We start from the raw sequence: 27539 nt of genomic DNA on the forward strand, positions 1-27539 counted from the left end.
ACAGCATGAGCTTAAGGTGTGGCCTGTAGTGAAACACTACTCCCCATCTCCCAGGCCGTGGAATTCTCCAGAAGAAGGTGTGGGAACCACAGGGAACCAGACAGCAGCAGTTCCCTTGCTGGGCAGCCATGCTGCCAGGAGAGCCACGGGGAGCGATGACCAAATACCCATCTTGTGTGCGGCTTGCCACCTTGTTCGCATCCAGGCTGACGGTGTGAGCTTGCAGCTGGTCTTTTGGGTTATGTCCTCTTCCAACCAGGTGGAAGGGGACAAGCGCTAAGGACACTGACATGGGATGAAAGCTCATGAAAGACAGCATTGGAGTCACTCTTGTTCTTCACTTATTAATAACTAGTTGTATGACTTCAGGTCATTCATGCAAGCTCCTAGAGCCTCAGTTTCCTCATTTGTGAAAACAGGCACAATGAAAAATGTTATTATGTCCTTAATGGATTTTTCTTAAGACTGAAAGAGATGGTGTGTGTGAGAGCAATTTGTCAATATTAAGTATAAAGGAACAGAGTTGAGAGCTGCAATAGAGGCTGTACAGCCTACAAGACCTAAAATATTTACCATTTGGCCCTGTGTAGAAAAAGTTTGCTTATCCCTGTGCTAGAGGAAAGGGGGGAAAAAGCAGAAACTGCATTTGATTGAGTGTCTTCAGAGTAAGCTCTATGCAGCTGACTCACACCCTTAGCCCCATCTTAGCCTGATAAGGAAAGTAAATGTATAGTTTATTCCACAGCTAATTGACTTGACTTGGAGAGGCATCTGAAAACTCCTCACTGAGAGGAGTTAGGGCTCCATGCATTGAGAAAAGGGTTGGGCTTTGGCTACAGTCCAGAACAGCCGCCCTCAGTAGCACTTTGGAGACAACAGAAAGCTCTTGTTCATTATAATGACATACTACTTCTACTACAAGTTAGCAACTCTGTAAGCCATAAAATGTAACTTATACCCAATGTTCTGATTATCAGATAAAGTTGGTCCACATCTGATTTTCCAGGCCAGAGTGGCTGGCCTGTCAGCAGCTCTGCAAAAACGCAACCAGTAGCCCATATGTCGACTGAAGAACCATACTGGGTATCCCCCACAAGAAGTTCGGGAGCTCGGTACCATCTTGTAGCGACATAGTCAGTGTAGGCATCTCCTGGAACTGCAAATGCATCAAGAGCAGGTCAGGCTCTCTGAACAGATCCGCATCAATAATTCTCAGAAGCTAGGCTTCTCCTAACAGTTCACGCAGTGATGCACTAACCTAGGGAACTGTTACACTGTATACTCAGAGAGTAAATTCACCTTCCATACTATTAATATAAAATAGGCAAGCAACAAGGATATACTGTGTAGTTCAGGAGATTATAACCATTATCTTGTAATAAGCTATCAATATGATGGAGTATAATCTGTAAAAACACTGAATCACTATATTGTACACCTGAAATTAACATAATACTACTAAGCAACTAAACTTCATTTAAAAAAAATTCAACTTCCAAAGGTAGCTGAGCTATTTAACATCTATGTGATCCCAGAGAGAGAGCACCAGGGTGAGGGCACAGGGAGAATTTCTGTAGTGTGACTTCAAGAATAAACCAGCTTCCCAATGCAATGTCAGGTCACCTATGTTGGGGTCCTATCAATAAGCTGACTATGTGCACGCCCACCTTGCAATGTGTCCGTTGTTAATACATGTTTCCGCCTGCTGCACAGTTTTAGATTCAGGGGGAGATCATTATCTGTCCCCCTTTTCCTTTGGTTCCTCTCTCTCTGGGATGACTTCTTTGTTGCTCAGCACTGTCTCTGAATCCTCTCTGTAATTTATAGTTTACTCTCCCAGTCTCATCAGCTCCATGAAGTTTTCCCCAACCACTCTAGATCACGTTAGTATCTCCCTCCAGGGGACCATCTGCCTCTTCACTTTAGTACTTTATTGCCAATCATCTTGCATTAGTTGTTTGTTTCTTTTACTTCAGATTATAAGTGCATGAAGACCAGAAACGCATCTTTTAGTTCTCTTCCTTTCCTACGGGCACAGCACATAAATGTGGCTTTCAACAGCTAATCAACTGTAGTTGATTGGATGGAGCTGAAGTATGAACTAATGTACTGACTAAAAAAGTGAAATTTCCTTTTCTGAATAATAACACTATAACAATTAGCATAATTCAATATCTAAAGTAAGAATTTAAACTATATCATTTCATAATCATCTGTATTGTATAACAGTAAAAAACTTGCTACTTACTCAGAATTCGTGCAAACCCAAAGTCACAGATCTTGATTATTCCTTGCTTAGTTATTAGAATATTTTCAGGTTTTACATCTCTGTGAATACACTGTAAGAAAATATTTAATTATTTCCCTGAGTCATCAAAACAACAAAGCATAATAAACATTAACTATTAGTTTCAATGATAAACACAGCCTATTTATGGTTACAAACATGGTGTTCCTTCTTTTCTAAAACCTTAAATTGGCAATTTTTCATTTGTAAATCTTGTCATAACAAAAAAGTTGCTATACTAGGGAAAAAATTAAAATAATTATTGGATGGGAAAACTGAAAAAATTTTTTTTGAGAAGGGAGTATCATATAATTATTTCTTCCACTTTTTACTGAGCCCTATTTGAATAGTAAGAGGTAGAATCCTGAATGAAACAACAAAGTCCTAGTGTATAGCATAGAGAACTATAGTCACTATCCTATGATAAACCATAATGGGAAAGAATATTTTAAAAAAGAATATATATGTATATGTATAACTGAATCCTTTTACTGTACGGCAGTAATTAACACAACACTGTAAATAAACTATACTTTAAAAAAAAAACAAACCCTGAATGAGATTACACCCAGAGTGCCTCTAATAAGAACGGCTGCCACCCAAGAATCACAATTCAGGTTGCATAAACATTACAGATTTGAGAAACTGGAAAAACATTCAAATGATAACAAAAAGAAAACATCAGAGTGACCATCTTATTTATCATCTGGTCAGGATGTGTGAAAGGGAGCTAATTATTCCGAGAGGGCAACAGACCATAGCTGTCCTAGGCCAGCTGGAACCTATGGCCACCTACTAACAAGATATACCAAAGATTCAGCCTCAGGAGATGAGTATCCTCAACAGTGAGCTAGTCTGGAACCATGAACAGGTTTCTTGAGATATGACCTCATGATGGAGTCGCTCCTGGGAGACCAGGTCACCACTGGGAGGCATTCTCCCCTTAGAGTCCTCTCCGTGTGGAGAACTTGCAACTTGCTGCATCATCCCAGGACCCTCAGTGAAGCAAATGCTCCTTTCTGGATGTGAGAGGGCTAAGCTGGGGGAGTGCATGATGGTGGGCTGAGTGAACCCCATCCACTGTTATTCCAGAAATGGCTATTGCATGCTGTGGATGCCCCAGGAGAAAACAGCTCAGGCCCTCGTCTTCAGAACTTTAGCTTTCCAGGTTATTCTCCCTCCAAACAAGCAAATAGGTTAAAAACGCTCTTGCTCTTCTTCTACAACTCAGTCCTCACACGGAGCTCTGGACTTTTCAGAGCACTTCCACATTGCATCCTTGCAATGATCCTGTGATGGCAGGTGGCTACCGCTGGGCTCCTGATTAAGTCCCACAACAATCAGTTCCCTCTGCCTGACTTCTCTGTTGTGATGTCAGTCCCTTTAAGTACTCCTTTCAAACTGATGATTTTGAATTTTGCTTTTATAATAGCTATCTAAGAAAAGAAAATGTTGAATGCTAAATTCTGGGTCATGAAAAAAAAAAAGAAACGGCACTCATACTACAAGCTTGTTTGTATTTAGTCTCAATTACTGTCAACTGTTTCATCATTTGTACGGCCATCATCTAGAAGAAACCTTTTAAGGCCTCTTAAAAGTCCTAAGGCCTTAGAGAGTAATTTTTAAAGCTGCACTGTTCTGACATAAACCAACATAGTTTTCATCCTACCTTTTAGGCAACACATTTATGAAAACTGGATTAACACTGAGTCATATTCACCTATAATAGCTACTGATTTAATAAGAACAGGTTATGTCCTTCAGATGAGTCTGCAGCAAATTCTAAGTTTCTGGATTATGTGTGGTACTACCAAGTAAACGGACTTATACTGCTACCTATCTGCTGCTGCTGCTAAGTCACTTCAGTTGTGTCCGACTCTCTGAGACCCCATAGACGGCAGCCCACAAGGCTCCCCCGTCCCTGGGATTCTCCAGGCAAGAACACTGGAGTGGGTTGCCATTTCCTTCTCCAATGCATGAAAGTGAAAAGTGAAAGTGAAGTTGCTCAGTCGTGTCCGACTCTTAGCGACCCCATGGACCACAGCCTACCAGGCTCCTCCATCCATGGGATTTTCCAGGCAAGAGTACTGGAGTGGGGTGCCATTGCCTTCTCTGGCTACCTATCTAGTGGCCTACCGAAATATGCAAACCCCTGTGAAATTTATAGCCACTTGTTTTCCAACCAATATATACAAAGGCAAACGAAGTACTGACAAGTCCCAAAGAAACAGAAAAAATCATTTAGTGTAGGTACAGGTAAGAGAAGCTACAAATAAAGAAGAATAAAAGAAAGAATAAATAAAAGAATAATATGTAATTATATATATATTATATATTTATTATATATAATATATAAACATAATAAAAGTATATATAATTATAATTAATAATAAATAAAAGAATAATAAAAGAATAAAAAAAGAATAAAAGAAAAAGAGAGTAAAAAAATCACAGGAATAGTAAGAACCAGAGCATGGAGAACAGAAGATGCTTTGACAAACAGCATTCACTTTCTCCAATGCAAAGCTGCACTCAAGTGTAAACTCTGTAATGCCTCTTGCAATCAACTTATTTTTCACCAAAGAACAAGCAACTTGTAAGTCAGGGGAATCAAAACATTTTAATAAACTTGGGTTTCATACACAGCTTTTAGCAAACATTGCTTAAACTGGGTTATGGTGGCTGATGTACAATCTCATTTTTACAGACTCACAAGCCCGTAGGAAGAGGTATCCATGGTATTTTAAACCTGATCCTTAATTCTAAGAACCATCTCCAGAAACTTCCCTGACAGAAGCTGCCTCTTTACATAAGCCTGAATGGACATCTGAGAAGGTTGTTCTTTGAGCCTTATGGACGGACACTCATAATCAGAGAGGAGAGAAACCTCCTCCTTGACAACTAGGACACTGATACCAACAAGATGATAATGGATCTTACAGCCAGACACACGCACATTTTGGAAGTCACCGTAATTTTGCCATTTTGATGTGGAGTTGTTTCTCTTTTTACCATACTGTACGGCTTATAGGATCCTAGCTCACCAACCAGGGATTCAACCGGGGACCACGGCAGTGAGAATACTGAGTTCCAAACACTGGACTGCCAGGAAATTCCCAGACATGATATTATTTTTCTCTAATTGATACATCAAATATATAAAAATTCATGAGTTGATAATGATGTCAAAGGGTCACTTTAGTTACCTCACTCTAGCCATATTATAGGGTGAAAAAAAGAACAAAATGAGTAGGTATTTTCTTAAGTCCAGTGCTTCTCAAAATTTAATGTGCACACGAACCTCTGGGAGATCTTGTTAAATATGCAGATTCTGACTCAGTAGATCTGGAATGAGCCTGAGAGTCTGAATTTCTAATAAGCTCTGAGGAGACCCTCACCAACCACACTCTGAGTAGCAAGGCCTTAATCCCTTACTACCATGACCTTGGCTGGGATCACCGCTCTGGAGATAAAAGATAGTCACTGTGAATCTTCAGCAACACCATGGATGGGACTGCCTTTCCTATTTGAGAGTATCATGAGGGTTCCTTTAAAATAAGGAGAGTATAAAGGTTTTAGATGTAGTATTGTAACAGCTTATATATGATTTAGATTTTTTTCCCTTGCATGTGTTTCAGCTAATAGGTTTATTTTAAAAAGATACATAAAGACTTACCACAGTGTAAGAAAAATGGGATAACCAGAGTTCAGAAGTAATTTTCTTGTCAGAGGAAGATAGTTTGTCTGAAAAATTATCCATTTTTAATAATGGGTTATAAGTGGGAGGTTTTCAATATTTTAAAGTTTAAGGTACAGAACGTGTTGTTCCCAGCAGAGGAAAGGAGGCAGTTGCACAGAGCTACAATAACACTTGGGTTCACTCTAAACGGTCAGTCATCATCAGGTAGGTAAGGTGACCGATGGACTCATTCATTCACACACTCATCCAGTTACTCCACACATGTTTCCTGAGCACCTTTTATATAAAAAGATCCAGACCAGGCATTAAAGAGACACATACAAAGATAAATCAGCCACAGAGACTGCATTCAAGCTTATAATCTGATTATACAGGGATAATACACAAATAGTTATGGTAAATAGAATTTTTAAAAAATCATTTTAATTACCCATAAAACTCCAGCACCACACTTAGGTGAACTTGAATACCTCTCAGAGCATGGTGGAAAGCAACAAAGATGTGGATGCAATTCTGCATCATCTTCAGTAATTATTTGAAAGCACAATTTGCATCATGAAAAATATGTATCTTGTGAGCAATATGTCTCTGTATTCCATATACTTTATCAATAAAAAGTCAAAGCTTTTCTGACTTACCCTAACAACAACAAAAACCTCACTTTCTTTTTTTAGATAATTTTATTTATTTTTGGCTGTACTGGGTCTTCGTTGCTACGCTGGGCTTTTCTCTAGTTGTGGGGAGCAGGGCCTACCTACTCTCTAGCCGCAGCGTGCTGGCTTCTCCTGCTGGGGAGCACAGGCTCTAGGGCTTGTGGGTTCAGTGGTTGCGGCTCCTGGCTCTGGAGCACTGGCTCAATAGTTATGGTACCCGGGCTTAGCTGCTCCTTGGCATGTGGGATCTTCCCAGATCAGGGACTGAACCCATGTCTTATGCACTGGCAGGTAGATTCTTTAACCACTGAGCCACCAGGGAAGCCCTTCGCTGACTTTCTTCTGAACACTAAGGGAAGCTTTCCTTAAGTACTGGAAATTAGTTCCATGATTGTGTACTGTTTTTCAGCAATCCTAGATTACTAGGATAGATATTCTGCTCTTGGCATCAAAACTGACCATATGGTAGTCTGCATCCTTGCCTCAATACTGCCTTTATGTAGGCACCAACTCAAAAGTTTATAAAAATAAAAAAACAAGCTATCATTATAGCAAAAGCACCCAAGGGCTTATTAAAGAAGCTCCCGCTGGCCTAGGATGGGACAACCTGAACATCAGAGAGAACAATGACTGCAAAGGATGGAAACACACAGCATACATAAAATCATAATGATGCCCTACGCCTCCCCAAAACCCCTCACTCTTGGAGGTTGCTTAGAGACACTCTTGCTGACACCACTTTATCACTGTGAGTATTGACATCTAAAAGGAATAATCACATATTTATCTTACTGTACTTTATAGTAACCAGAGTCCATGGTAAATTCTTCTCCATAGAATTCCAATCAGTAAATGCAGAAGGAATATTAGAATTAGAAAATTGCCACCTTTTAACCTTAATGAAATACTGGAGAGAGGTAATAATGATCCCTAAATGCTAAAACTAAAAAAAAGATTGACAGTGAAAGTGCTAAAGAAGGGGATCAAGTGAACATCTCTTGAACCTACTCATCTATTTTAAGACAATCAAAAGTGGGAAAGACGGCCAGACATTATCATGCCTCAGGTTGCTGACACAGTAAGAAGTGCACGGTATTATATGTGAAGCCTTTCTGTCTAAAAAGACTGAGCCTGAGTGTGACAAGCCTCTAGATATAAACACCAATTTACAGTAAATACAGGCAAAAAAACAAGTTAAATAACACATAGGAAGCAACCAGCCAAGAGGATTTCTATAACACAGAAGTCAAAGCATGTTCCAGTTCTAGGACTGGAAGCTTCAGTATCAATCGGTAAACTGTTAGAATTGCAAATTCTCAGGTTTTATCCCAGACCTACGGAATCAGAAATTCTGAACGTGGGTCCAGCAAAATGTGTCTTGACAAGAACTCCAGGTGATTCTGATGCATGCTCAACTTTGACACCCATGGCTCTGAAAAATTAATAATGGAAAAAAGAAAAAAAAAGATAGGGGAAAGGAGACCTTTACAGTATAAAAGACATTAAAGACAAAAGAAAATCAAGTGCCATGGAGGGTTATGCTACTGATATTCTGAAAACTTATTTTAATACAATTTAAAAATAATCATAGGAATCATTAGTACTGGGGCAAAAGGAAACATTTAAGTTTATACAAACTTTTAATTCATAAGGAATGAATAATTTGATTCTTATAGAAATTGCAAAAAATCCATTAATAATGCATTACTTTTCCTTGTATTCTGCAACTTTCTTTTGTTTTGCTCTTCTGGTTCTTATTCTCCTTCCATCATTAGCTCTTCAAATAGACCCCTAAGCCATTTAGGAGAGAAGAGACATGAAGAAATTAGCAAATACATTAGGAAATGTTACTTACGTTGTGTTTATGACAGAAATTGAGAGCTTGAAGTGTTTGCCATAACACACTTTTGATCACTCCATCAGCAACTCTGGGGAAAAAAATAAAAAAGGAAATGAAAACTCCTAAGATGTGTTTTCAGGAGCAGAACTGGGAATAGAAATGGAATGGGTGGGGCTTGTCACAGCCAATGGATGCAGTACAAAGGGAATCTTGGAAATGTTCTTTTAAAAAAATGTTTTAATGAAAATTGCTTTACCACTTTTTTCATTATAGCTATGTAACTTTTCTTTTTAACTTGAAATTTTTAACTCTTTACATGAAAATTCAAACAATATAGAAAAGTAAAGAAATAAAACATGTTCATTCAAATCTTGCTAGCCCAAAATAATTGCTGTAACTTATAGTGATTGTCCCTTTGGGAATCCCTGGTTCTCTTCCTCTTTCTGAATTTACTTTTTAACTTTAATATTAAACACATGCATTCATAAGCTTTGATATTTTTAAAGTTAAAAGAATATCCATGAAGAATTCTCCCATATCTGCCTAGCCAATCATTTCATCCTTGGCAAATTCCCCTGCCTCTTTCAGAAACATTGTATGCATTGAGGTACAGATACATATATACAGAATATGCATACATCTATTTCAGTGACCAAAGATCTCATTATATAGATGTATCATAATTTAGTAAGTCCTCATCGACAAGCAATTAGGTTTGATCCAAGTTTCATTTCTAGAAACAACGCTTCAGTGAATATCCAATCATCTATATATGGCAGTTGTGCAATAATCTTTTTAAGGTAAGTTCTAGAAGTGGGACTTCTGGGATCTATGGGAGGCATATATCTATGATATATTTTGATCCTGCAGGTATGATCTTCAGGTAGAACTGAGACCTGGTTTTGCAGGAAAAAAGGCATCCGTGAAGAGTGACCTTCAATTCATCGAATTCAGGTTGGGGGTAAACACTCAAGCATATGCAAGAGTTGTTTTTATAACTGTTACTTACACCTGGTAAGATGCAGGTCAAATACTTTGGCTGCCTGATTCAAAGACCTGACGTACTGGAAAAGACCCTGATGCTGGGACAGATTGAGGGCAAGAGGAGAAGGGGATGATAGGGGATGAGATGGTTGGATGGTATCATTGACCCAATGGACATGAATCTGAGCAGACTCCAGGAGATGGTGAAGGACAGGGAAGCCTGTGTGCTGCAGTCCACGGGGTAGTGACTGATCAACAGCAACTTACGCCTGGTAAGCAGGCAGGTACATGGCCAGGGAGGCGGGGAGAAATCAAGAGCCCATGAGAATGGGAGCCTGGGAGCTTCCCGCCTCTGCAGATTTCCTGTGTGGAAAATACTGGGGAGTATTTTCCACTGGGGGATCTGGGCAACTTGTATTCTGAGAGTACTTAGTCTATTTTGTTTAACCATTTCTATAAATTGCAGCAATTACATTCCCTCTAACTTTTCTATTGATGTCCTGTTTCAGGGCATCTCACAGAAAGAGTCATGGCTTCGGTTCAAAACAGAATCCTTAGTGAGCACAGATTCCAGGAAGGCAGATTCCATTTTAGGCAAAACAACATTTACACAAAATAACAACTACAAATACCACAGATCTTACAAAGATAGTTATCAAAGAGAACACAGATTCACACACATTCATTCCAGAAACACAGAGCACTGTGACATTATTCAGCCACACTCAGTAGTTATTCAAAGCATTTGGTGAAATAAAACCTTCCACAGAAACCAACTGATACGCAACGCTTCGTATACTGTGGATGAATGACAAACATATAATAGAAGAATTGATAATCATGAAGGTCTGGAAGCAAAAACGAGACATCCTGGGGGCTTCCCTGGTGGTCCAGCATGCTTCCACAGCAGAAGGCGTGGGTTCCATCCCTGGTCAGGGAAATAAGATCCCACATGCAGTGAGGCGTGGCCAGTAACTAACCCTGATGCTGGGAAAGGCTGAGGGCAGGAGGAGAAGGGGGCGACAGAGAATGAGATGGTTGGACGGCATCATCGACTCAATGGGCATGAATTTGAGCAAACTTTGGGAGACGGTGAAGGACAAAGGATGGTGCCTGGTGTGCTGCAGTCCATGGGGGTCGCAAAGAACTGAACAACAACAGAAAACTAATTAAATGTTAAAAACAACAGCAACAACAAAAAAACCCAAGATATCCTGGTTCAAAACTAATTAAATGTTAAAAACAACAACAACAACAAAAAAAACCAAGATATCCTGGTTCAAAACTAATTAAATGTTAAAAACAACAACAACAACAAAAACCCCCAAGATATCCTGGTTCAAAACCAAAGGTGTTAGGGAGATTGGCAGGGTAGGGAATTCAGACTGGGTTGCCTAGAGGCTGCTCTTTCAGCCACTCAGGGGAATCCTGGTGCTGACATCAGAGCCCATTATCTTTTAGTTTTATATATAACTTGATGAGGAAAACAATTTCATTATCAGTGCCCAAGATGAACCAAGCCCTTCTCTGTAAACCCTTGTTATCCTAGAATAAAATCCAAACTTTATCGTGGCCTACCAGCCTCTTAATGATTTCACTTCTGTTAACCCCTTTCCCCTACCTTTATCTCCTACCACATTCTCACTGACCTCCACTCTGGCCTGTTAGCGTCTGCTCTTCCCGCAACAGACCGCCAAAGCTTTGTGTTTACTGTCCATCCTACTCCCCTCACCAGGAATTCTCTAGCTCCTCAGTGGGTTTTCCTCTCCTCCAAAGCCTTGTAACTCCGCAAGGGCTTCTTTTACCTTGTCCATTACTGTAGCTCCAGGGCCTCGAACTGTAACTGGTACCCAACAGGTCCTCAACTAAGCTTCCTTCGCTGGCACACTCAGAAACTATATAAACTCACACCCTATAATAAATCCCTTTTTGCTTAAACTGGCTAGAGTGAATTCTGTTGTTGAATCTTGATCTGTGCAGAATAGGACACCAGAAGTGGGCATGGGAAGCAAAGTCAAGGCCTTGGGAAGGCAGGCTATCTGACTGGTTGGGTCTGAAGGCAGGGGGATCCAATTACCATAAGTGGCTGTAACACTGGTGAATGGATACCCAGTGAGGAACCAATTATGTACACAATCACGTGTGGTCATCTGTAATAAAGTGCCTATTCAGGGCAGGGTTTTGTTGGACAGAAAGTGATCAAACAAAATGGGGACACATAGGAAAGTAACAAAAGTGGGGTTGGGCTGGGTGCTTCTCACTTCGCTGGAAAAACTGAAGGAAACAAAAGGATAGCTTTAGGTAAGGCTTTGATGTTTTGGTTCGAGGCACAGTTAGGAAACCAGAAGTTTCAATGCTTGCCCTTATTTCTTGTGTTTTTAAGACTCGCTCCATTGACCACTGGGATTATCCCAGAAGTGACTAAAAAATCAGACGCTGAGAATAGTCCTGCTGGGTGCTAAATGACAACACAGACTGAATTTATGTGAAGTTAATTAATTTCTCAGTTAATTAACTGAGACATACACTTTGAGAAATGAAATGCGACACTTGGGAGTATTCACGGAACTAAGAGCATCCTAACCTCCTGCCAAATATCCCTTCCTTTTTACTTATTTACTTTGTGGCCACACTTCATGGCATGTGGGATCTTAGTTCCCTGACTAGGGATCAAACCTCTTGCAGTGGAAGCATGGCGTCTAAACCACTGGACCGCTAGGAAAGTCCCAAATGTCCCTTCTTACATGAAGTAGCCCCCAAACTGGTATGGAGACCGGTCTTGCCTTGTGGAGGGCCCCTCATGATCTCACTCAAGGCAGCTCTATAGCATGGGTGTTGTCAATTCTCCTCAAGCCTCCTTTCCCCGCCACCCGTCAATGTCTCCAAACTTTGACTAAAGTCAGATCTCAGCATGTTCCAAAGGGCCTATTACAAAGTCAAAGAGAAGAGAAGATTTGCACAGCAAAGAGAACTATAAAATGCTGCTAATCTCTACTGGAGCATGTATGAGGAAAGAGATTTCAGAAGTGTCGGACCAGAAAGGAGGAAACACGATTTTATACTGGGCTGATTGTAACAGTTATGGGCACACTTGCTGCCGAGCCTGGTTCAGTAAACTACTTGGAGCAGCTAGGAGTGAGAGGAGTTGATTAATGAACTGGTTGATCAGAACCTGGGCTAGATGGGTACCTGTGCCAAATGAAATTGCAATGCTGGAAGTTCATTAGTAAAATGAAGAGGAAGAAATCCAAAGTTTTGGGGAGGCAGGAGTGTTGGAGAGGATTTATCACATGCAACATGCTCATCTACTTCCCAGCTATGTCTCCCCAAAGTGTTAATGGCAGCAGTAATCTATGAAAAGTGAAAGCTCAGTTGTGTCTGACTCTTTGTGACCCCATTGACTATACAGTCCACGGAATTCTCCAGGCCAGAATCCTGGAGTGGGTAGCCTATTCCTTCTCCAGCAGATCTTCCCGACCCAGGAATTGAACTGGGGTTTCCTGCATTGCAGGCAGATTCTTTACCAACTGAGCTATCAGGGAAGCCTGTGTTTGTCCCCAAATCTGCAGTATTGCTTTCAGTTTTCTATTTGGTGCCAGACACTTCTACTAGCTCCTCCTACCACAACTGCCTTCATTCCTTGGTTCAGAACCTACTGGTTCTTTTTGCATTTTCTAGTGTATCTATTTCCACTATCTGATTAGGAAATGGGGAAACAGCTCCAAGAATGAACTCATGGACCTGACAAGACTACCATGGGACGGATTCAGGTTAAATTTCACTGAGGACTCTCAATAAGCTTCCCATCCCCATAAAACTGCCGAACCACAGGGACTTTCAAAGTTACTGGTGATTAGTTTTTACTTTAGAGCATGATTCAGAAATTCCTGAGAGATTGGATAGTTCTCTTTTCCCAATACACAACTACCCTGATAAATGGCCACAGACCATTTGGGGATAGGCTAAGAGCAAGAATTAAGTACATACACAAGATGTCAATGCAGGGCTATTTCCCAAGGATAACTGCCTCCTTCACGAGGCCCTGGGTCTTGGCTATTATGGTGTGCGTGTGCGCTAAGTCACTTCAGTAGTGTCCAACTCTTTGCGACTCTGTGAACCATAGCCCACCAGGCTCCTCTGTCCATGGGATTCTCCAGGCAAGAATACGGGAGTGGGTTGCCGTTTCCTTCTCCAGGGGATCTTCCTGACCCAGGGATCGAACCTGTGTCTCTCGCATCTCCTGCACTGGGAGGCGGGTTCTTTACCACTGGGGCTTCCCTTGTGGCTCAGCTGGTAAAGAATCTGCCTGCAATGAGGGAGACCTGGGTTCGATCCCTGGGTTGGGAAGACCCCTTAGAGAAGGAAACGGCTACCCACTCTGGTATTCTGGCCTGGAGAATTCCATGGAGTCCATGGGATCGCAAAGACTGAGTGACTTTCACTTTCACTTCACTTTCTTTACCACTAGCGCCACCTGGGGCTATTACGGTGGCTGAAGCCAAGCCTCTAGTCACTAGATTATGTAGAAAAGAACCTTAGAGACCTGCCCATCTATCTTCTGTGGGAGAACCCATGGTCAGATCAAATCATTCTGATCACCGCGCTGGCTCTGTTGTCTATTATAGTAACTTCTGGAAGTGCAGTACTCCTTCCTGGCCTCTGTCACCCAGGGACCCCATCATTCCTAGGAAACCAGGACGTCATTTCAAAGGAAGACGCTCCCTGCTTCAGCATGTGGGACACGATGCTGCTGCTCTTCTGGCTAGAGCATTTCTCAGTGCTCATGACTCACTGCCGCCCCTCCACCAACCCACACCCATAGCTTTACAGGAAATTACCTATGATCAGTTTACTGAGAAAGAAATTAATTCTTTTATATGTCCATCACACCTGGGTAAAGATGAATTTAAAAAAAAGAAATTGAAACCTTATTTACAGATGTACATGATGTGCTGTTGCCAGCCAGAAGTGCAGAGCAGTAGTTTTATAAGACTGTTTATAATTAATTGTTCCCTTATATATCTAATTCTTCATTAGATTTTAAATTTCTTGATGGTAGGACTGTTCCACTATGTATAGTGCAATGACAGGGAAGGGAAATCTTTCCTGTTGGTAGGTGGTAATTTCTATCACATTGCCAACTACTTTACCTACTGGACCTATTTTGAACAGAGAAGGATTTTAGAGAATGGGAATATATTATTTCAAATTTAATCAGATGACACTAGTTGCAGTTGCTTTACATACATGTAGTTTCTTCCATATATCAACTTGAATCAGCCATAGGTATACGTATGTCCCCTCCCTCTTGAGCCTCCCTCCCACCCCACTTTTTCTAATTTATTTATTTTTAATTGGAGGATAATTGCTTGACAATATTGTGTTGGTACATGTAGCTTCTTAACTGAAGCAAATCAAGCACAGTCTCAGGGCTGACTCTGCAGCTATTGATCTAACAAATGCTTTTCCCTCTATTAAAAAAGTAGAGGAAACCAGATGCTTTCATTTGGCAGGGGCAGCAGTACATTTTCACCATCTTACTTCAGTGTTAAATTAGCTCTTCTTTGTGATATAATTTAGTCTCCAAGTCTCTAGACAATCTCACCATCTCACAGTTCATCCCAAACATCCATTACCTTGATCATCTTACATCTACACACCAGTTATTTCTTCAAACTGTGAATTTACCCTGATAAACAATGAAGCTGAAGCTCCAATACTCTGACCACCTGATACAAAGAGCCGACTCACTGAAAAAGACCCTGATGCTGGGAAAGACTGAGGGTGGGAGGAGAAGGGGGGACAGAGGATGAGACGGTTGGATGGCATCACTGCCTATAAGAGTTTGCGCGAGCTCCGGGACAGGGAAGCCTGGCGTGCTGCAGTCCACGGGGTTGCAAACCATCGGATACAACTTACTACTGAACAAACAGTGGTCCAGTAGGCTTGGGATGTATGCTGTTGAGTTGTTTGCCTCTGTTTGCTATTCATTGGGTTTATACTCTTTTGACTGTTGTAGATTCTGGGAAGGGAGTGAAAGCAGACAAATATTTTAAATTAATCATAGTTATCTGGAAGTAGCCAGTATTTCATAGAAACAGTGGTGTATCCTGCATTGTTCCTGTTTGCATTCCTTCATGTAGATCCAAGCCTTAGGGCTGACCCAAGGCACACCGCATACACTGGCGCTGCTAAATACACCAGTAAAACCACTCTGCTGCGCTTAGTCGCCCAGTGGTGTCTGATTCTTTGCAACCCTGTGACCTGTAGCCCACCAGGCTCCTCTGTCCATGGGGACTCTCCAGGCAAGAATACTGGAGTGGGTTACCATGCCCTCCTCACACTAAATACACCAAATACACTTTCCAAAGGAAAGCAGGGTAGTTCAGAGATCCTCGTGGTTGCTAAATACATACAAGACAAATGAGTTACTCAAATATGCCTTGTTTTTTCTTCTATCTGTGCATTCCACCAAGATCGCCCACCCGGCCAGTTCTTCCCCTTTTCAAAGTCTCAGCCCAAATGCATCCTTCTGGGCAGAAACTTCCCCGATTCTCTGGGACCAACAGATGCTGGAGCTGTTCTTTTCATGTATCCAAAGCACTGTTGGTAACTCAATCTTCACTATCATTTGAAATGGCCAGTTTGAGTATTGGTTTCTTCATTAGATTTTAAGCTTCTTGAGCACAGGATTGTGCCATTATATCTTTCTAGCCTCTGCACCAGCAGAAGTGTTCAGTAAAATATTTCTGAAGTGAATGAATGAATCAAAGCATGCTGCACACTAAGGAGGCTATTAGGATGAATTAGATATGAGTTCTGCACTCAAAGGGGAGAGGGGATGTGCTTAAAAACCTGTAAGGTACTAAGTACCAAGTACTAGAACAGGGATGAAGACAAAAGTTCACGGATATTCAAAGGAGGGAAGCAATACCATTCAGATACAGGAATCTCAGAGATAGTCAGAATATCTAGGAATTCACATTTTAGAGATTATGATACAGATAGGGAAAGAGGACAAAGTCAAAAGGAACAGCATAAGCTAAGTCCTACAGGCAGCAGACTTCCTTCCTTTCACAGAAGGAAGAAAGATATGTTCAGTTCAATTAAACTGGTACATGGACTGAATGTATTATAGGTTTTATTTTCAGGGCCTTGAACAATGCATGATGTTAAGCAACCATGTCTAACTTTATGAAAATGTATATTAATTTATAAATTAACTTATATTTAAATTAAACAACAAATCTGTCCTCTAAAGCCAACATACAAAACCCTATTTAGCTCAAAATAAAGTTGAAATATGAATTAATTCATTCCTTTAACCATTTTTTAAATTATTAAGAAAAATTTTTTTTTGGTCATGCCTTGAGGCATGTGGGATCTTAGTTCCCCAACCAGGGATGGAACCCATACCCTCTGCATTGGAAGCAGAGGGTCTTAATCACAGGATCACCAGGCAAGTCTCTCAAATTAATTTCTATTTTAAAGGTAAAATTAGAAAATTAGAGATACCAAGGGAACATTTCATGCAAAGATGGGCACAATAATGGACAGAAATGGTACGGACCTAACAGAAGCAGAAGATATTGAGAAGAGGTGGTAAGAATACACAGAAGGACTACACAAAAAAGGTCTTAATGACCTAGATAATCATGATGGTGTGGTCATTCACCTAGAGCCAGATATCCTGGAGTGAAGTCAAGTGGGCCTTAAGAAGCATTATGACGAACAAAGCTAGAGGAGGTGATGGAATTCCAGTTGAGCTATTCCAAATCCTGAAAGATGACGCTGTGAAAGGGCTGCACTCAGTATGCCAGCAATTTTGGAAAACTCAGCAGTGGCCCAGGACTGGAAAAGGTCAGTTTTCTTTCTAATCCCAAAGAAGGGCAATGCCAAAGAATGTTCAAACTACCGCACAACTGAACTCATTAACCATGCTAGCAATATATAATGCTAAAATACACTTCAAGTTAGGCTTCAACAGTACATAAACCAAGAACTTACAGATGTACCAGTTGGATTTAGAAAAGGCAGAGGAACCAGAAATTGCCAACATCTACTAGATCATAGAAAAAGCAAGGGAATTCCAGAAAAACACCTACTTCTGCTTTATGAACTACACTAAAGCCTTTGACTGTATGGATCACAACAAACTGTGGAAAATTCTTCAAGAGATGGGAATACCTGACCACCTTATCTGCCGCCTGAGAAATCTGTATGCAGGTCAGGAAGCAACAGCTAGAACTGGACATGGAACAACAGACTGGTTCAAAATTGGGAAGAGTACGTCAAGGCTGTATATTGTCACCCTGCTCATTTAACTTATATGCAGAGGACAACATGCAAAATGATGGACTGGATAAAGCTTAACCTGGAATCAAGATTGCTGGGAGAAATATCAATAACCTCAGATATGCAGATGACACCACCCTAATGGCAGAAAGCGAAGAGGAACTAAAGAGGCTCTTGATGAGGGTGAAACAGAAGAGTGAAAAACCCAGCTGAAAACTCAACATTCAAAAAACTAAGATCATGGCATATGGTCCCATCACTTCATGGCAAATAGATGGGGAAAAAATGGAAACAGTGACAGATTTTATTTTCTTGGGCTCCAGAATCACTGTGAACAGTGACTGCAGTCATAAAATTAAAAGACGCTTCCTCCTTGCAAGAAAAGCTTGACAAACCTAGACAGTGTATTAAAAGGCAGAGACATCACTTTGCTGACAAAGGTCCATATAATCAATACTATATTTTTCCAGTAGTCATGTATGGATGTGAGATTTGGACCATAAAGAAGGCTGAGTGCCAGAGAACTGATCCTTCTGAATTGTGGTGCTGGAGAAGACTTTTGAGAGTCCCTTGGAGAGCAAAGAGATCAAATCAGTCAATCCTAAAGGAAATTAACCCTGAATACACATTAGAAGGACTGATGCTAAAGCTGAAGCTCCAATGTTGGCCACCTGATGTGAAGAACCAATTCATTGGAAAAGATCCTGATGCTGGGAAAGATTGAGGGCAGGAGAAGAAGGGGGAAACAGAGGATGAGATGGTTGGATGGCATCATTGACTCAGTGGACACGAATTTGAGCAAACTCTGGGAGGTAATGAAGGACAGGGAAGCCTGGCGTGCTGCAGTCCATGGGGTTGCAAAGAGTCGGACATGACTGAGCCAATGAACAAGAACAAAAAGTAAAATACATGTATTCACTAAAATATTGTGATAATTCAAAACAATTTTTAATTACACTGAACATTCTACTTTTCAGCCTCATTTTTTCACATACCATTTCATGAACATTTCTCCAGGACGTCAACTATTCTACAGATTGCTTTTTAATGTGCTTAACACATACGGTCACACTGTATGGATATATCAAACTGCATTTAACCAGATCTTTACTATGGGAAAATTAGATCAGTCCCCTACTCTTTTTTTTGTACATAATGATGTGTTGACCATTTTTATGTATAAATTTTGTACCTGTTTGATTATTTTCTTACCATAAATTTCTCTAAATGGAATTTCTTAGCAGAAGAAAACCTTTTAAAAGATTTTCATGTATATAGCAAATGGCCCTCTTAATTACATTCTCTAGCTGTGAATGTGAGTGCTGGATTTGACTTTAACAATACTGGGTACATTGATTTTTGAAAAATATTTGCCAATTTGATATGTGAAAACTGGTATACCTTATTTTAAAATTTAAATTTCTATCTTTAATAGCGAGGATAAACATGTTTTTATAGGCATATTGGTCATTTCCCCCTTTTTATTTTATGATTTGCTTTTTCACATTAGGCAGCTTTTTTCACATATTCTGTTCACTAAGAAACCCTCAGCAGCCAGCCGAGAACAACAGTAGGAGTTCACTCAATTTTTCTGAATGAATATATGTTTTAATTGGGTGTTAATCTTTTTAGAAATTTGATTAGCAAAATCTACATATGTAGGTATGAAATGATATTAATTCTTTATCTGCAAAGATTTACCCAATTTGCCACTTCTTTTTTAGTTTTGTTTACATACTTTTTGTCAAAGGGGCTCTCTAAAACTAATATGGCATTATTTGGCAGTTGAAGTTGCATTTTTTCTTTTAAAAAATTTCTTGGTTTAGTTGAACTTTCTCAAATTAAAAACAAAAACCGATGGCTGACTCAGGTTGAGGTTTGACAGAAAATAACAAAATTCTGTAAAGCAATTATCCTTCAATTAAAAAATAAATAAATTTAAAAAGGAAAAGAAAAAAAACCACTGGCATTCTGATTAAATTTTTATGCAATAAATAAATCAGGAAGGAAGCCAAAACATAATAGTGAATACTTTCATCCAGAAATATATGTTCATTTAAATAAAATCCTTTATGTATCTCAGTTTTGTAATTGTTTTTAGGCAGAGTTTTAACATTTCTTTTGTATCTTTATTTCTAAACATTTTTGTTGTTGACATTTAAATGGGATCCTTTTCCATTAGATTTTCTAAAGTACTGATTGATACAAAAGCCATTACTTTTTGTGTACAGAATTTAGAGTGCTGTACATACACACATATATATGTACATATATATATACACACATACTTGTGAAAATATATATATATATATAGCTGAGTCTATCTATCTATCTATTTATAAACTGAATTCCATTTGTTTTAGTAACTCTAGGTAATTCTGTTAGACTACAATAATATCATGCAAATAATGGAAATTTTATCTTGTTTTCCAAAGTTTTAAATCCGATTTGTTTTTCTTAGTACGTATGCTGGCTAGAGTTCTCATGTTTTATTTCTCACTTTAATGATGGCTTCTCTAGTGTTTTATCATTGAATATACAATTTGCAGTCAATTTGGAGAAGTTGTGTGTCTGTATGTGTGTGTGTGTGTATAAAGAAAGTATTTTAATTCTAGTTTGCTAAGGTTTTTCTCCTCCAAATAACCAGGAGAAGATGTTGAATTTATCAACTGCCTTTTCAAATTTTATCAAATATCTATTTTTTCTCCTTTAGTGAATTATATGAAAGAACTATGGTTCATTCCTTGAATTCGGACAATCCAACATATAATTTAGCTTTGAAATACACTGTGATTTATATTTGTAGTATTTTGTCTATTAAATACTATACATTATATTTACTCTAGGTTAATATTACCTTTGGTTAATATTCATTTGCCCTTTGAGCACATCCTGAGATTTGGGAGAAGGAGTCAGCAGATGCATTTGGGTAGAAGGGGGCTTAGATCTGAAATTTGCCATCGTTAATCCCACACTTCAGTATTCTTGCCTTGAGAACCCCATGAACAGTATGAAAAAGCAAAAAGATAGGACGCTGAAAGATGAACTCCCCCGGCTGGTAGGTGCCCAATATGCTACTGTAGATCAGTGGAGAAATAATTTCAGAAAGAATGAAGAGACGGAGCCAAAGCAAAAACAACACCCAGTTGTGTGTGTGACTGGTGACGGAAGTAAAGTCTGATGCTATAAAGAGCAGTACTGCATAGGAACCTGGAATGTTAGGTCCATGAATCAAGGCAAATTGGAAGTGGTCAACAGGTGGCAAGAGTGAAAAAAAGCGACATTTTAGGAATCAGCAAACTAAAATGGACCGGAATGGGTGAATTTAACTCAGATGACCATTATATCTACTACTGTGGGCAAGAATCCCTTAGAAGAAATGGAGTAGCCATCATAGTCAACAAAAGAGTCTGAAATGCAGTACTTGGAGGCAATCTCAAAAATGACAGAATGATCTCTGTTCGTTTCCAAGGCAAACCATTCACTATCACAGTAATCCAAGCCTATGCCCCGACCAGTAATACTGAAGAAGCTGAAGTTGAACAGTTCTATGAAGACCTACAAGACCTTTGAGAACTAACATCCAAAAAAGATGTACTTTTCATTATAGGGGACTGGAATGCAAAAGTAGGAAGTCAAGAGCTATCTGGAGTAATAGGCAAATTTGGCCTTGGGGTATGGAATGAAGCAGGGCAAAGGCTAATTGAGTTTTGCCAAGAGAATGCAGTAGTCATAGCAAACACTCTCTTCCAACAACACAAGAAAAGACTCTACACATGGACATCACCAGATGGTCAATACAGAAATCAGATTGATTATATTCTTTGCAGCCAAAGATGGAGAAGCTCTATACAGTCAGCAAAAACAAGACCAGGAGCTTACTGTGGCTCAGATCATGAATTCGTTATTGCCAAATTCAGACTTAAATTGAAAAAAGTAGGGAAAACCACTAGACCATTCAGATATAACCTACATCAAATTTCTTATGATTATACAGTGGAAGTGACAAATAGATTCAAGAGATTAGAGCTGATAGAGTGCCTGAAGAACTATGGATGGAGGTTTGTGACATTGTACAGGAGACAGGGATCAAGACCATCCCCAAGAAAAAGAAATGGAAAAAGGCAAAATGGTTGTCTGAGGAGGCCTTACAAATAATTGAGAAAAGAAGAGAAGCAAAAGGCAAAGGGGAAAAGGAAAGATATACCCATATGAATGCAGAGTGCCAAAGAATAGCAATAAAAAAGACTTCCTCAGTGATCAGTGCAAAGAAATAGAGGAAAATAATAGAATGAGAAAGACTAGCGATCTCTTCAAAAAAATTAAGAGACACCAAGGGAACATTTCATGCAAAGATGGGCTCAATAAAGGACAGAAATGGTATGGAACTAACAGAAGCATAAGATATTAAGAAGAGGTGGCAAGAATACACAGAAAACTGTACAAAAAAGGTCTTAATGACCCAGATAATCACAATGGTGTGATCACTCACCTAGAGCCAGACATCCTGGAATGCAAAGTCAAGTGGGCCTTAGGAAGCATCACTATGAACAAAGCTAGTGGAGGTGATGGAATTCCAGTTGAGCTATTTCAAATCCTAAAAGATGATGCTGTGAAAGTTCTGCACTCAATATGCCAGCAAATTTGGAAAACTCAGCAGAGGCCACAGGACTGGAAAAGGTCAGTTTTCATTCTAATCTCAAAGAAAGGCAATGCCAAAAATTGCTCAAACTACCACACAACTGCACTCATCTCAGACGCTAGTAAAGTAATGCTCAAAGTTCTCCAAGCCAGGCTTCAACAGTATGTGAACTGTGAACTTCCAGACATTCAAGCTGGATTTAGAAAAGGCAGAGGAACCAGAAATTGCCAACATCCCTTGGATCATTGAAAGAGCAGAAGAGTTCCAGAAAAACATCTACTTCTGCTTTATTGACTATGCCAAAGCCTTTGACTGTGTGGATCACAATAAACTGTGGAAAATTCTTCAAGAGATGGGAATACCTGACCACCTGACCTGCCTCCTGAGAAATCTGTATGCAGGTCAGGAAGCAACAGCTAGAACTGGACATGGAACAACAGACTGGTTCAAAATCAGGAAAGGAGTACGTCAAGACTGTATATTGTCACCCTGCTTATTTAACTTAAATGCAGAGGACAACATGCAAAACGATGGGCTGGATAAAGCTCAACCTGGAATCAAGATTGCTGGGAGAAATATCAATAACCTCAGATATGCAGATGACACCACCCCTATGGCAGAAAGCGGAGAGGAACTAAAGAGGCTATTGATGAGGGTGAAACAGAAGAGTGAAAAACCCAGCTTAAAATTCAACATTCAAAAAACTAAGATCATGGCATCTGGTCCCATCACTTCATGGCAAATAGATGGGGGAACAATGGAAACAGTGGCTGACTTTATTTTTTTGGGCTCCAAAATCACTGCAAATGATGACTACAGCCATGAAATTAAAAGACACTTGCTCCTTGGAATAAAAGCTATGACCAACCTAGACAACATATTAAAAAGCAGAGACATTACTTCACCAACAAAGGTCTGCCTAGTCAAAGCTATGGTTTTTCTAGTAGTCATGTATGGATGTGAGAGTTGGGCTATAAAGAAAGCTGAGCGCCAAAGAATTGATACGTTTGAACTGTGGTGTTGGAGAAGACTCTTGAGAGTCCCTTGGACTGCAAGAGATCCAACCAGACAATCCTAAAGGAAATCAGTCCTGAATATTCATTGGAAGGAATGATGCTGAAGCTGAAACTCCAATTCTTTGGCCACCTGATGTGAAGAACTGACTCATTTGAAAAGACCCTGATGCTGGGAAAGATTGAGGGAGGGAGGAGAAGGGGATGACGGAGGATGAGATGGATGGCATCACTGACTCAATGGACATGAGTTTGAGTAAGCTCCGGGAGTTGGTGATGGACAGGGAAGCCTGGCGTGCTGCAGTCCATGAGGTCACAAAGAGTCGGACATGACTGAGTCACTGAATTGAACTGAACTGAATCCCACATACAATGAAACTGGGAACCAGCCAGCAGAACTTCAGTGTTCTAGATTACTTACCCATTTGGGTTTCTTTCCAGCTCATTTAAAAGTGTGTGATCACAGTATTCAAAGACTAAATGCATTTTCCTTTTTCTCCTGAACACTTCAATGAGGTTCACAAGATTTGGATGTTTTAATTGCTGCAAAGGAATTGAAATACAAAGGTTGGTGATTCATTTCTTGTAATAGTTTCTCCCAGACCCCTTACAATTTAAAGAGCCAAAGGCTTTGCTAATCATTCTCTTTGCATTTCTTGCCGAGAAATTATTACAGTTACTCAAAAGAGAAACTACTCTTAGTAAGTACCAAAGAATCTCAAAGTTGGAAGAAAGAATTTATCTAACATACCCCATAGTAAAGGGTAACTAAGCTGCTTGAATCTCTCTGAAGATAGCAAAGTACAACTTAAAATATAAGCACTAAAATTAAAAATGCTTTATGAATTAAGTGGAAATTTCTAAATATACAAGTTGTAAGATGATCTGAATATAGAATGGTAATGGAATTATTGAGTAAAAGACTATAAAAATCATCAATACCCATTTAGCTTTTATACTGTCATAGATTTAATGTAAACAACTGCATTTAAATCCAGCCTGGATTTCAGTGTTGGTGCTCAGAAAGGCTAGATCTCAACCCTTGAATCTGAAATAACTGCATATTCTAGGAATCCCTAGGGTTAGTCTGTGTCTAAATCTATCACAGTTTCAGCTCTCTTCTTTGATTTTCTCGTTCTGTCTTACTCTGAGATGTTTAATGAGTTAAATTCAATTCCCAGACTGAAGCATTTCACAAGGCCGCCTTTCACAAGCATTTCACAATGTCGCAAATCAAAGGAAAAACCCCGATTAAGTAAGATAATATCACTAAAGTAACTACATAATTTGTCATCCAACCAGGGTAATGAGTGTAAACCAGGACTGTCCCAGGCAAATCGGCACATGTGGTCAGTCTGCCTGTAGGTAAGGTGACTGTGTAATTTCACACATGAACCAGTACACTTTTGAAAGAAAATGCTAGCCAGACAAAAAGGGATGCTAACCACACTGAACACAGGGACAGAAGCTATAAACCAGGACATCTGATCACTCCTACTTTTGAGTCATCTTCCTGTTGTTTTCCCAGTACAGTAGACAAATTAACTTTCCAAACTCTAGACACCATTTACTCAGAAAGATACGTAGTATTTTGTATGTCGTAGAAACTCAACAAATATTTTGCAGGCCCAGTAGAGAGGCTTAAAATACGGCAACTTGTACAGTATACTCTCTCTTATCTGTAAGCATGGCTTAATCAAAAAAAAAAAAAAAAAATCAACCAACCAAAAAAAAAAAAACAAAACCCAGAACAAAAAGTATCACCCTGTGACTGACTATGTGCCTGCTGCTCAAGAGTGTGGGGAAAGGGAACGCATTACACATTAACTACACACCCAGAGCACCGCATCAACTTGTTTCCTATGTGCTCCACCACCTAAAAGAGCAGGAAGGCAAACAGTGGGGGGAACAGGCCACACAGGTAAGCCAGATGCTTCATGCTAAGGCAAAAACTGCAGACCGGGAGCCAAACAGTCTCTCTTGAGAGTCAGGGGTGCACAGATACTGCAGTTAGATGTGCTGGCAAGGCTTTCAGCTCTATCTTTGAGTAGATTGGCAATTTATATCCTCTTTGCAAATCAAATGAACTTAGATCAGAAAACAGTGACTTATGTAAAGAAAACCAGGTAGTGAGGAGGAGGAAATCAAAGGAAATTTAAATAGCAGGAGTACGTGAGGAAAGTAAGGTAGGTTTATCACGGAAGGGATCTCTTCGGGCGCAGGTGGATGAAACACACCAGACAGGAGAGGCGCGCCTTCTGAGAGCCATTGTGCGTAGTCGCTCAGTGGTGTCTGACTTTGTGTGACCCCAGGGACTGGTAGCCTGCCAGGCTCCTTTGTCCATGGGATTCTCCAGGCAAGAATACTGGAGTGGATAGCCATTCCCTTCTCCAGGGGATCTTCCCAACCCAGGGATTGAACCCAGGTCTCTTGCATTGCCGGGAGATTCTTTACCATCAGAGAGCCATCACCGGAGACCAAAGTGAGTTGGAATCTGGCTATTTTTTACCCTCAAGTGCACCCTCAAATTGGACACTTGTAACCCAGGAGGTGCTACCTGAGCATTAACTGTATCTGAAGGGTTGGTGGGAGCGGGTGCACAAAAAGCTTTCCTATTAGGAAACAACCCATTGCCCGGTTCGGACACACCCAGTTCATCTGCGACGTCTGCTCAGCACTCTGCTGGCCACGGGGTAACAGGGAGCTGGTTAAAACCATGGTGGATGTGCTCTTGAAAACTCTGTGCATATCAAGTCATATTTTAAACAAAATGCTAAGACTTTTTAGTTGAGGAAACCTGCTACAAATATTTTTAAAGGGAAGGGAGATTTATCTCCCTTTAAAAACTGGATTTCTGGGGTTTTCCTATAAACAGGTGACACATGCCAAAAAGTAAAGGCTAGCTGTGTGTTCCTGAGGAAATCACAGTTTTGTTACTCAAAGTGTGGTCCGCAGACGAGCAGCATCTGTGCCACCAGGGAGTTTGTTAGAAACACGGAATGTCAGGCTGACCCCAGACCTGGACTCAGAATCTGCATTCCGACAAGGTCCTCGGGATTCTGCTGCACTGCCCTTTGCCTCAGTTTCCTCCCCTATAAAATCAGGGTGTCGCATGAGAAGCATCTCTAAGTTCTCTTACGGCTCTAAACTTGTAAGATTTTTAAAAAGAAAAAATGTGCATCGAGAACTTGTGACTCTTACATATTAAATCCTATCAGAGTAAAAGCAACGTAAAGACTTTGTGTAAAGTGTGTATACATAGCTGAGGGTGATAGTCAATGTATCTAAGACTCAGTGGAGCTCAGGTGGGCCCAAACCAGATCGATGACTATAGGCACTCTGACACAGCCCCGTGGGTCCCACAGTACCACAAAAAGCCCTTTTAGTCGCTGGTTTATGTGGAGAAGGACTTGGGCGGGGGTTGGGAGGAAAGGTCAAGGCTGAAGGGGAGGATAAACACTGCAGATGAGAGGACTCAGGACACTGAATATTTACCAACCTGAACAAATTTTTAACAATCAAAATTTGAACAATCTCTAACTGTACTCATAATATCACTTAAATATTAGAGTGGCCAAAGCCCAAAGTGATGATATATTTACAGAGTTGCTGATACAGAGAAATTTAAGTCCAACAGAAAAAAAAAATCACTTAAAAATTCTTTGTAATTTTGGCATACCTGTTTGGTCCAGTACTGTGATATTATGGATGTATGATATTATAGATGTATAGATGTATATTATAGATGTATAGAGGAAGTTAACCTACCTTTAACATGCGTATTTCTCTTAGAGCTATTTTCTTAACGACAGGATCATCTTCGGATTCCACAAATTTTTTAATAGCTACCACTTGTCCCGAGATTTTGTTTCTGCATTTGAATACAACGCCATAAGATCCCTCCCCAATCTTAGCTAATTTTTCATACTTCTCCATTGGTGTTGAAGTGATTTAAATTTCTGTACTGATTGACTTGCAGCTCAGTGTTGCACCTGGAAAATAAGATGGTTTGGTTTAACCACTTTACCAAGGACAGGGCTCTCACAGTTTACCAGCTAAAACTAATTTGCCTTGGATGCCAAAGGTTTATTTCCATTTAACCTTAAATACACTAAAAAATATCTG

At 40.0% G+C, this 27539-nt stretch overlaps 1 protein-coding gene across 3 annotated transcripts in view; it reads right to left on the minus strand.

Moving 5' to 3' along the window:
* CDKL4 (cyclin dependent kinase like 4) overlaps positions 1-27539 on the minus strand; it is a 53753-nt gene that overhangs the window by 12571 nt on the left and 13643 nt on the right. For all 3 annotated transcript variants that reach the window (XM_043468392.1, XM_043468390.1, XM_043468391.1), the window contains 5 exons: positions 27183-27406; positions 23836-23957; positions 8496-8568; positions 2249-2339; positions 959-1156 (listed from right to left, as the gene is read on the minus strand). In XM_043468392.1, coding sequence (XP_043324327.1) covers positions 959-1156; positions 2249-2339; positions 8496-8568; positions 23836-23957; positions 27183-27350 — 652 coding nt within the window. In that variant the 5' untranslated portion in view covers positions 27351-27406. The remainder of the gene's footprint in view (positions 1-958; positions 1157-2248; positions 2340-8495; positions 8569-23835; positions 23958-27182; positions 27407-27539) is intronic.

This window comes from Cervus canadensis, chromosome 5 (genome assembly GCF_019320065.1).
Source record: "Cervus canadensis isolate Bull #8, Minnesota chromosome 5, ASM1932006v1, whole genome shotgun sequence".
Lineage (NCBI taxonomy): Eukaryota > Metazoa > Chordata > Mammalia > Artiodactyla > Cervidae > Cervus > Cervus canadensis.